The following is a 12500-nucleotide window of genomic DNA, read 5'->3' as shown; positions in this document are numbered from 1 at the left end:
CTCGATGGGATTTGGATTTTCTGAGGTGCAGCATGTCCATTAATTCCGGGTTGGACATGGCTTTATACATCAGGCACAGATCACCTCTGAACAGGCGGTATGCCACTGAGTAGAGCTGCAGTTTCTTTAACTGGGCAGCATATGGCATCTGTTTGAGCCCTTTGATCCTCTTGGTGAGGTACTTTTGGGGTCTTTCCAGTTGCTGCAGGTGTCTGGTAAGGTACACCACAAAAGGGGCATTGTACTCAATGATGGGCCTGATGAGGGATGAGTAAAGAGGCACGATGACCTCCCCTGATCTAGATGTGAATCCCTTCATGATTAGGTGGGCTATATAAAATGTTTTTCTAACCACTTTGGCCACGTGGTTGTCAAATGAGAGACTGCTATCAACTTGGGTCCCCAGGTCCCTAATTACTTCTTCTGTAATTAATGGATTACCACCTATGTGGTAATTTGTGGGCACTTTGTTTTTGCCAAAGGGATGACTATACACTTTTGGCATTTAGCTTGAGGCCATGGCTCTGGCACCAGTTGTCTGTTTCTATGAGGCCCTTTTGGAGGATGCTTGTGTCGGCTGGAGAGTCGATTATGGCTCCCAGTTTGCAGTCATCTGCGAACTTGGTCAGCCACAGTCCTTCCGTGTTGGCCTGTACCTCCAAGAAATATATACCGAACAAGAGAGGTCCCAGGACTGAGCCTTGTGGGACATCACTTGTAACTGGTTTGGAGTCTGACATGGCTCCAGCAATTCTAACCATGTGGGTTCTGTCCTTGAGCCAGTTTGCAATCCATCTAGTGACATAGGGGTTTATATTTAAGCTGGTGAGCTTATCTATAATGCCCGAGTGGGGTATTGTATCGAAGGCTTTTGCGAGGTCCAGGTAGGCTGTGTGGACCACCTTCCCCTCGTCAATGGCCTTGGTGACTGTTTCAAAGAAATCAACCAGGTTTAAGAGGCAGGATCTGCCCTTAACAAAGCCGAACTGGGTAGGATCCAGTGTTTGTAGGTCCCCAATATCTTTATTTATGAGGTCCATGATGATCCTTTCCACAGCTTTGCAGACCAAGCTAGTCAGGCTTATGGGGCGATAGTTTCCAGGATCCGTTGAGGCACCACCTTTATGGAGAGGGACCACTGTTGCTGTACGCCACTCTTTGGGCACATATCCTGTAGTAAGGCTGAGATTGAACAGTAGTTTTATGTTTGGGTTTAGCTCTTCTTGGAGTTCATGTAGGAAGCAGCCCGGGACACCATCTGGTCCCATTGATGCTGTGTTATTTGCTTTGGAGAGGGCGGCTCTTACCTGAGCATCTGAGATGTCAGGGGGGTAGCACTGCTGGGATAGATATTTGCCCCTTTGGTGGGGAGGGGGGGAGAAGTTTGCGCTGAACCTGTCAGCTAGGATGTTGGCAATGTTTGTGGGTTCAGTGTATTTTTTGTCATTTTGGACTAATTCTGAGCATATCTGGGAATTACCATCCAGGTTCCTAACATAACTAAAGAAAGCCTTGTGATTATCCTTAGTGTCCTGTGCAATTTTTCTATCGAAGCTGGCCTTAGACAATTTTATGTGTGCCCGTAGTTTTTTGCTAATACTGATAAGTGATGCCTTCCCTTTTTGGGATTTTGCTCTATCATTTAGTAGCTTCCTCCTTCTATTGTATAGTTTGTTTATGGCTGGGGTCCACCAGACAGGACGTCTGCCTTTGGAGGATTGGGTCTTGGTTTTATTTGGGATCGCATGATCCATGCATTCCTGAAGGTGTTCATAGAATGCGTTTATAAAGGATTCTGTGGTCTGGGCCGTATTTTCCTCAGGCCCGGGGGCTTTGAAGGATTCCACCTCAGTTTTGAGGAGTGTGAAATTTGCTTTAGAGAAGTTTTTCACTGTGGTTTTCTGGGCAGGGGGTGGGATCGGGATGTGAATATCCAGTGAGATTAGTTTATGGTCTGATCTTACCAGTGAGGGATACACTTCTCGTCTGGAGCATAGAGTCCCCATGTTGGTGATGATCAGGTCCAGTATGTTTTCCCCTCTTGTGGGAGTGGTAACAAGTTGTTCCATAGCATTTGAGTTTATAAATTCTAGGAACCTTTTGGCTAGGGTATTGGAGCTAGAGTAATGCTCCCAGTCTATGTTTGGGTAGTTGAAGTCGCCCAATATAATGGTGTTTGGAGAGACCTTCATATTTTCCAGTGTTCTCAGGAAGGCTGAGTGGGGTTCCTGGGTTTGGGAGGGTGGTCTGTAGCAGGCTATAAACTGGAAGGCAGTTTTACCCACTGTTAGTTGCACATGGATAGTCTCTGATGCTTCATGCTTTGCCACCAACCTGGAGGTGTGGGTATCTTTGATGAATATCGATACTCCCCCTCCTTTTGTGGTTTGGTGCAAGTTTTGGGGCCGAAAAGCATGGTATGAGGTATAACCTGGTAGTGCTGGGGTGCTCTCGGGAGCCCTGAACCAGGTTTCTGTTACTGCACAGATATCGATGTTCTCCATGCTAAGAAGAGTTTCGAGTGCGTGCATCTTGAGGTTTAGACTTCTGGCGTTGAGTAGCATTACTCTTAGTTTCTTATCCCTTGTGATACCTATGGAGGTGGGTTTGTCTTTTGAGCCTTGCCTAAAAACGGCACTATGGGGGTAGCAAGAGCCTTTGCCAATATCCGAAAGCCCAGGGGTGACAGGTGCAAGCCGTCCCTAGCGAAGCATCGTGGCTTGTCGAGCATATCATCCCAAGCTGACAGGCATCGAATCCCCTTTGAATGACACCAGTACTTTAGCCAATTGTTGAAATTGATCATCTTGTCTTCATATTGTGGCATCATTCTTGGTGAGGGTAAGATGCTACTCAAGGTCAGGGTCATATCGGCCTGGGCTACATGCTCAGAGAGCTCCTTTATGTCTCTTTTCATGTAGTCCAGGGAGGTACGTCTCAGGTCATTCACACCAGCATGGACAATGACTCAGTCATATTTGTACTTGCCTTGGAGTGACCTGAGTGCTTGTGTTATGTGGCGGATCCTAGCACCCGACAGGCTGCTCACCATGACCCTCTCCTTGTTCAGCCTGGTGAGCGGGACGTCAGTGTGCCTGACGATAGAGTCACCTATTACAAGTGTATCAGGTGTGTTGTTTAGTCTTAAGGGCTGTGACTGTTTGGCACACTGGCTTTGTGAGATATGTGTTGCACGTGTTTTGTTTTGGGGTAGCGGCTGCTTGGGTGTCTGCTTTGGAGGTCTCTGCTGCTTTGGCAGATCTTTATTTAGAGCCTCCAAGTATGTTTTTGTGTGATTATGTGTTTGGTTTGCTGTCGTGGTAGGTCTATGTGAGACTGGAATTGTAGTGAGTGTGGTTTCCTTCTCCTCCTGACTGGTTATGCCAGTACTGAGTTGAGAGAGCTTAGCCTCCAGTTTGGCTATATGGTTGCATCTCTCACATGTGTTGGAATTTGTTGGGAGGAGGAGAGGGTTGTCTGTGTACATGAGGCAGTTGTAACATTGCCTCAAGATTCCTAGATTCACCAGCTGGACCGGAGAGGAGATTGACAACTGACCTTTGGACATGCTAGAATAATATTGTGAATTCCTTAATAATTGAAAACCAGGGCCAGTGGGGAGTGAGGGTGTAGTGCTTTTAATTTTTAGTGCTGACTTATATAATTGCTTTAGTGAGCAAGTGCCAGGTAACTTAAGTGCAATGTGTTACAGGTAACTTAAATGCAAAAACGACAAACAGTAACTTTCTTTCAAGTGAAACAAGGAAATAAGTACAGTAAGCAATATTGTGCTTTCATTCTAAATTCCCTTCCCAAGTTTCATGACAGTCAGTGTTATTGAAAAGCCATCTGAAATGATTTTCAGATATACTTTATGCCTGCCCTAGGATAGCTTGCAACCTGCTGAGCTCTTCACTCAGTCCAACAGTAGAATTTAATGTGACTGTCACAAACAAATATTATCCAGTCACAGGTGAAGGTCTCACCTCACTGGCATCTTTAGAGCAGAAAAATCTTGGATGCAAAGTATATATTACTTTGATGAAGGTGTCAAGGCAAACAGCCTCATTTCACAGCACAAGCAGATGCTACACTAATCTGCTTAAGATTACAATCTCCCATAAGGGGAGAGACTTATTTGCCCTTTACCAAACCGTTAACAGGGAATTTATGTTCTGGTGCACCTATAGACATGGCTTTTATTTTTGTATTAACAACAAAAAAAATCACATTACCCAGCTTTACAGAAGCAATAAAAGATGCACTTTCATAGAGAAATAGCCTCACACCTCCAGCACATGCTCACACCCCTCACCCCCACATACACACATAAAATTGATGTTTCACTTCTGAGTCACATATAAGAAAAAGAATAAATATCCCAAAGTAAAAATCAGAACCAGTATCAAAAAAAAAATGGGCAAGCAGAAAAAGATAAAAAATTTACAGACATGTCACGGTGCATAATGTTTTATGTTTAAGTAATGTAAATGCTTTATTTTGGATTGAGGAGAGTCACCAGGGAAAAAAAATGCAGAGCTAAACTACAAACCGACCTGGAACTGTCATTATTTACAATATTTAATACATGCGGCATGCAGATAACTCTCTGAAACAGAATAAATAGCTTTGTTACTGTGAGGTGCATGCGTAAGAACCCAGATATAATATAAACATTTATAATTTGCCTTCTGATTATAACCAGTTTTTTATGTGTTTGAGAAATGGATTCCAAAAAAATTCTGAGTTCTGATCATGATAGTGAGCTTTAGTATTACCAGTTTTTTACCACTTAAAAAAGTGCAGAACTGTGAAGTGTATAAAAGCTTCAGAGCCTATGGTCTTGCAGTTGGCTTAGAGGATTAAGGCATTGTCACCATGCTTTTTCTTCTGATCTAGTGGTACAAGGGTTGATTCCCTCAACCCCCATTGTCTATCTGCATGATTCTGAGCAAGTCACTTAACCAGACACCACTCCAGGGGTGAGTCTGAAAAAAATCCATGTAGATCAATGCTCTACCCTGGAAAACAAATACAAATAAAATAAGGCACATTACACTGCCCGTCAAACAGAAGTCAGAAACTATCTGCATCTATAACCAAACAATAGCTTTAAAAGTTATCAGCTACTGTGATACTTGTTTTTTCCTTTCTTGTTATGTGACACTACAAAATGTCTAATGGCTTTCACATCTACCAGAAGATTTCTGATACAGTTTTGTGTTGGCTACTGTTTGTGAAGCACTGCAAAGCTCACTAATGACAAGACTCATACTTAAAAACCTCATTATACAAATAGGGACAAGTCTGTTTTATGACCCATATTACCCTCATGACTGAGGACAATCCACAATGCACACAGTGCCCTTAAGGGACCACATACAATGTGAATACAGTGGTCTGAATTCAGCAGATGAGGCTTCTTTGGTTTTCTGAGTCCATTTATAGCTGTGCTGCAAAATATATAGTTGATGGAAGCCTTTTCAAAATTCAGAATAACACTGTAGGGGAGTCTTGAGGTGAAAAGAGGGTCAGAATAATGATGTAATGATGCTGCATTTCTTTAGTTCCTTTCAGGTAAATATTGACCTATTAGTGCAAACAATAGGGTGGTACAGTCGCACAATGGATAGCATTGCTGCCTCACAATATGAATCTCTCCGATTTAGTTCTCGTCTGGATTGCCTTCTGTGAAGAGTCTTTATGTCCTCCCTGTGTTTGTGCAGGTTTTCTCTGGGTGCTCCATTTTCCTCTCACTTTCCAAAAACATGCTTTAGGTGGATCAGGGACTGTAAAGTATGCATGTGTGATACAGAAGAAAGACCCAGCAATCTACTTCCATTTCTCCCTTTCTCTTATAAACTCCATGGATAGTGATGCCTGCCTGCAAGGTTACTCTAGGAATCGGCTGCAACTCACAAAAGATACAGTGCAAACAATACAACTAGAAAAGTTACTGTTGTGGTGAAGTGCAACAGGCCAATGTATAAAATGAATGGGTTCATGGATGACATGTTAAGAATGAGTCAAACACAGACATCTTTGCAGCATCTATGCAATGTTTATGAGAGCTTTAAAAATAAAAGGTGACAGTGGCTCATCAGGTAGCACATTTACATTTAGTGTTGGAAGATTCTCATTCTAGGGAATTGCAGTAATTTTTGAAATTGTGTTCTGCACTGCTGAATGTCCCATCCTACAGATGACAATAAACCATGGTCCCATCTGTTTGAGTTACTCAGATAGATTTAAAAGATCCCATCTATAACTCTTAACCTCTTAGACCACAAATTTTGGACAAATCCAGAAATAATGGAGAGACAAAGACCTAAAATCAGGGACAAATTTCAAATATTGCTCTTAGAAAGTTGATAGAATAACAGGCATGCATTTCTAAAGGATATGAAGTCTGAAACTCAAATGTCTGTCATTATTTAGTGATTTCAGTCCTCAATGATTTAGTAGAAAGCCACAAATTGTATGAGGAACAGGCCAAAATATGAAGTAAAAATCTGGACACTCTGCAAAATTCTGTACAGTTGAAAAGCATGATTCCCTGGCACTTATTGAAAAAAAACGAGTAGGGGAAGTTTCCAATACCCTGGCCAAATTTCCTCTAGTTTTATAAATACCACTTCAGATCTACCCTGGAAAGAGTCCACAAGCCTAGAATGACTGAATGAATATTGACATCCACCTAGAGACCACATAATAACTAGTTATGATTGGTGAAAGCAAATCATAAATTTTTGCATTACATGGTGCTTTATCTACTCCATGTACTATAATTTCCCAGCAAGTAAATATTATTAGAGAAAAAAGTCAGGGGCAGTTTTTAAATTCTGTCCTTAGTTAACTAAATTACTTACAGAATGGCATCTATACATATCCATGGAGAGTACGAAAACATGAACCAAGTAATTCAGGGACAGTTTGTCAACTAACATCCCTTCTGTGAGAATGGGCTGTAACAGTGCTAAGGGGTGTGTAAAAAATGGTGCACACCTCTGGAGGCATTGTCACAGTCTGATCCCATGCCACAGAAGCGCATAACAGGTTTATCTTTTTTCCAGTTTTTGGAGTGTAATCATGGTCCTCCATGCACTACATTTCTATTTCATTATTTGTTTAGGGTGATGAAATATGTTACAAAGCAAATAAATTGTATACACGTTTTGCATGGATACATAATTAAAATTAAATCAAAAAGAATTGTTAACAATAATATCTGAAGAACAACTGTTCCATCTGGTCACTAAACTGAAATGACTGATTTCTCACTTGTTAAATAAAAACTAAACTAAATCATGCTTTATCATTCCTAAAATCTACCAGGACCATCAAAGATATTATTTTTTGGAGAACAGCTGCATCCCAGCTGGTCTTGAATAACAGAAACAGCTACAGATGAATTCTTAATAGTCTTACCTCCCAGAACTTGTGGTAAAGCACAGATTTAACAATGGCAGTCTGAAAAGCAGTATGGTCCCATGACAAGGCCTTGGGAGCTGTCATACTGCTCTATATTAGAGGCCATCGGATTGGAGGTTTAAAGGCTTGTTAGGTTAAATAATATGGAAGCAGCTGCAGTATAAACTTAATTCATTCACCCAGCATCCAGTAATAAGGCCTACAATACTCAGATTTAAATGAAAGCAGAATATTGTGTTAACAAAAGTAGGTAATAAAACTGAATTTCTGTTAAGGGATTTGGTGAATTTTAGAATTAAATTGGCTGGAGCCTGAAATGATCATGAGAGAGCAGGTCAACAGGTCACTATAAAGATTTTTTTTTTGCTCCAGTTCTGCTTCTGGTACTGGTGTCCCTACTCAGCTACCACAGTAAGCAAAGAGGCGATACAAACTTCCAAGTACAGTGCCACTGAGACACCGGGGGAGGCTTTTTTCCTCTTAGGCCAACACTTAAGCCACGCCCCCTGTGAGTGGCAAGCAGTGGCATCAGTGCAGTTCATTTGTGTATACCACCACTGCTGCAGATGATTTGTCTGGCCTTTTCCTATGCTTTGTCTCCACCAGAAGCCATAACAAGTCCTACTCACCCTCTGAGATGGGTGGCTAGCATTACAGTTGATTATTTTCATTATCTACCCACCCTCAGCTGGCCTCACCACTGCCTGGGCTCGTTACTTGAATCCAGGTCTCCCGAGTCACAGGGCTCCAGCCCTCTTATCAAGGAGAAGATAGTTGTTTAAAAACTTAGATGTATTTGTTCTCCTACTAATGTAGTATTTATATGTGTATGTGCACAAATATACATGTGTAAGCTTTTGGACTGTGAATGGCAGCTGTGCCTCTCTGACATGACAGCAGCTCTGTCACAGAGATGTCACAACAAGGTTTAGTGCAGTCTATTTTCAACTCAGGATAAAAGATATACACAATAAATGAACATTAATATACTAAAAGGGCTCACCTTTTAAATGTTATTTGCTTCAGATGGCATTACTAAGGTAAAGGGATGTCTAAGGTGAGGAAAAAAGGGAAAATACTAAGTGCAATACAAACTGCAAAGTAAGAGGAGAAATGAGAAGACTAAACAGTAGAAAAATTCAAAGCTCTTATTTCATTTGAGATAATATTTTCACAGACTTCAGCCTTGTTAAATGTACTACATAAAGAATTCTATAGGATTATAGACTAAAGTGCTGACATGGGTGGCTCATGGTACTGGTTGCTAGGCTGCAGCCCCACCCCATTAGAAAAAAAAGAAATGGTAGTAAATTCAGAAAGATTCATAAATCCAACTATTACTTTTAAATTAAAATTAATAGTCACCTTTCAAGCTTTCTGTCTTGTTCTGTATGTTTGGAACTAAGCACTTGAGTATGCACAGAGTTCTAAGAAGATTTGAAACAAAAAATCATCTTATTCTGCTCACTGGGCTGTTTTCAAAACAGCCTGGCATTTGGTTTATTCCACCAATTTGCAATCCCATTGAGGACATCAGAAACATTGCTCAACAAGTGTCTCAATGGGCTGCTGTATGACGTAGAGAGGAGCCCTTCCTATTGGATCAGGCTGTCTCAGGTGACTACAGCCTGAGTCTGAAAATGAAAGGAGCTGACTATAGGATTACAGAGGTACAGGTGTGGAAGTAGTTTTTTTTTTTCAGGCACTCTGCCTGCCACTGCCACCATTTAGGAAGATAAGTGTGTGTGTGTGTGTGTGTGTGTGTGTGTGTGTGTGTGTGTGTGTGTGTGTGTGTGTGTGTGTGTGTGTGTGTGTGTGTATTCTGGTATGTATGTGTGGGTGCCTATATGCTCTCAACTGACCCAGATGTTGCAGAATATCTCAGATTTTTTTCTCTCACTTTTTGTTCTGTTCCTCATAACATTTATAGCTTTTCCTGGCAAATTAATGAGGATTGTAGTCACTAAATAATGATAACATTCTTAATAGCTTTCAAAAAAGCATGCTAATGCAAATACTGTTATTCTAGCAAATTTCTAAGTATATGAAGGCAGTAGCTGTCCTTCAGTTTTTTCCCTTTTCTACTACTATTTTTCCTTGATTATTTGAACTGAGGTTGAGATTTATGAGCGGAATGAGGTGGGTTGCATACTGTATTCTGACAGCATTGAGTGCATAAATTCCTGTGTAGCAGTTACTTATGTAATTTATTCGTTCATATGATCACATCAGCATTATACTCAGTAAGTGGCTGTCTGTCACAATCTGGGCAGGGTATGTATGATATCAGCCAATAATTAGCAGATTGTCACACTGAATATTGTTGCCACCTACCAGCACATGGTTCTCTGGTTGAGTTTTTAGCTGATTCCTTCTTTGTGGAGTCTGTATGGATTCCCTGTCTTGTGTGGATTTTAACCATGTGCTTTGGTTTCTTCTCCTAGATCTTTTGTTGTATAATATATGCCTCTGGCCATTTGGACTTTTACTTTCATTACAATCTAACACCAAAGGGGTACAGAGAAGGTAACTACCTTTTTAGAAAGGATAAGAAGGCATGCCCTATTCTAAGACAATGTGTATAAATCCTTGCAAGCATTTCTCTTCACGGTTTATTCAGAACTATTTTTTTTGCTTTGAATATTAAGACCCCTAACCGGGAAAAGCCGAAAGAAGAAGATTAAGATTTAGCCACAGTTTATTTTTTCCTTGAAAGAAAAATGAAGACTGAATTTCTTTTCTTGCTCATGATTTTTGTTCAGGCCCTTACTAGATCAGAAATTTGTAAAAAAGTAACTCCCAGCTTAATTCAGTTGCTTCCTCAACACTTATTACAGTGGCAAGTTTTCTAGTTAGGATGTGCTAAAAACATGTGGGGAGCTAAAAGTAAAACACAAGCTGAAAAAAACAACAACAAAAAACTACTCTTATCTGCTTGGTGTGAGGAGAGGATGATGGAAAAATAAGGGATGGACACTAGTGAGGTGGAGGAGGCACTAATGTGCAGTGGGGAAATGGAGTCCTTCATCTAGGGCTCTATTTCACCTAAGGTTGGACTTATTTGTATTCACACATCTGAAGTATTTATTGTCAGTAAAGTGGCTGTAAGGAGAGGTTACATTCTGAGGCAGTCTGTGGATGAAAGTGAATGAGCCATTCTGTTGTTTGATTACAGGTAGTGGTCAGTGACCTGCTGTAGCAGAGTACCAGCCCATTCCAGTTACCCCCACCTATTCATTTGCTTCTTGCAGCCCCCACCCCCATGCTTTGAAGTCACCAGCCACCACCAGGAGCAAAGCAATCACTTTTCAGGACAGTCTTTTTATAACATGTCACGTGATAACTGCTGATACACTATTGCACTAGAAATACATTCTCTTTACAACATAATTGTATTATGCATTCCTGCAGTAGAGCAATGAGAGAACTTCATTTTTGGACAAAGAAATATATAAATGAACCAAAAAGATAATTATATTGTAATCTTAACTAACTTATCCATTCTTGCAGAATTTGTCCTCCACTATTAATCTTCAGCACTTCAAATTGCCCCAAGGATTTGACATCTCCTATCATTCTTTGTGTGGAAATGGAATCACTTTAAATCAGAAACAGGGGCAGTGTTCTGGTGTGAAGATAAAGGAACAGGTCAGTCCTGACGTGCATCTGTTATACATTGATTATTGCATGCTACTGAACATTTTATATAACATGGCTGCATTTAAACAAATATCCAGAAATAAACTCAGTAATGTAACAAGCAATATTTACTCATAACTAGAGCTGGTTTTACCTACTAATGATAATGATTTCTGCAAGATGTCAAAGCCTATCTGCAGAGCCAATGCATGTCATCACATGTTAATACTTTTCATTCTCAGGAAAATATTGTCTACAGGGCTCCACATCGCATTATTCAACAATGAGAGTGAAGAATAAAATCTTCACTCTCATTTTTTGTTTCTGGAAAGTGCACTAAACCAGCCACAGCATACTGCCCAGCTAATATTCCAAATTCTCGAATAAACTAAACTGGAAAATAAAGTCTGCATTTTTCAATCTCTCTGATAGTAACATAAAGTACCATTGCTTTTGCACAACATTTATCTGAAGAACTTTTTAAATATTTTGGTCACAGAGTATTCCAAATATACATGCATGGGTACCCTACCCAAAATGAACCAGGATTTAAACATGTTTGTTGTTATGGCATGCCATAGCTTTCGTGAGTGTTTGACATTATTTTTGTTTATTCTCAGTCCATCAGTAAAAATTACATTGATAGTGTTAAAGATTATACAAAAAAAACTAGTGCTTTTCTGAAAAGACACACATATGCACAACCTTATATAGTGTAGATGGCTATAGCATTGCTTGGTGTTAAACCATTCCATGTATGTATCCCATATGGGTAGCTATAAAATATTATTTACATACATCAACACAACTACATGAATTAATAATTGGAAGTCTATTTTAATGAGTTAGTTTTATCATATTATTTATGTTTTCTTTGAGAGGTGTGTTTAATACCAGATTAAAGGTAGAAGAATTATCTCTTAACTATGGCACCACATTTTTATCATATTTTGAAGATAAGCAAAGACACGATTCAGATTCTTTACTGATTATATTAGTTTTCAGGTCAGCTCACTCATGATACTTTTCTTATGTGGACAGGTGAATAACATGTCCTTGCAGACATCATAATACACCTGTAAGCACAAAGTAATGTAAAGGTGATCATATGATGGAAACATAAAACATTAATTATTAAGAAATCCCTATTAAATGTACTGGTGAAATTTCTTGAGGCAGATTTACTACAGAAATTTACTCATAGAAATTTTATTCATTTTTATATATTTATGCTTTTGTTGACAGGGTTAGTCCCACTAGGCCAGTATCCTCGTTTCAGGAGATACTCAAAGTGGTATTCATACTGACTAGGGGAAATTTGGACAGGGCACTGGGGAATGACCCATAGTGTTTTCGAGCACTAGGTGGCACCAAAGGGCTGTCACTAATGCTTGGGGAAAATTCCAAGATGGAGGATGGAGTAAACCTTG

At 40.1% G+C, this 12500-nt stretch overlaps 1 protein-coding gene across 2 annotated transcripts in view; it reads left to right on the top strand.

The window, feature by feature from the left end:
• Positions 1–12500, top strand: part of ITGB7 (integrin subunit beta 7) — a 603012-nt gene that overhangs the window by 484937 nt on the left and 105575 nt on the right. For both annotated transcript variants that reach the window (XM_044083856.1, XM_044083857.1), the window contains exon 10: positions 10942–11079. In XM_044083856.1, the coding sequence (XP_043939791.1) occupies positions 10942–11079 (138 nt within the window). The remainder of the gene's footprint in view (positions 1–10941; positions 11080–12500) is intronic.

This window comes from Protopterus annectens, chromosome 9.part0 (genome assembly GCF_019279795.1).
Source record: "Protopterus annectens isolate FY-2018-M chromosome 9.part0, PAN1.0, whole genome shotgun sequence".
NCBI lineage: Eukaryota > Metazoa > Chordata > Ceratodontiformes > Protopteridae > Protopterus > Protopterus annectens.
This window is presented reverse-complemented; position numbering and strand designations above follow the sequence as displayed.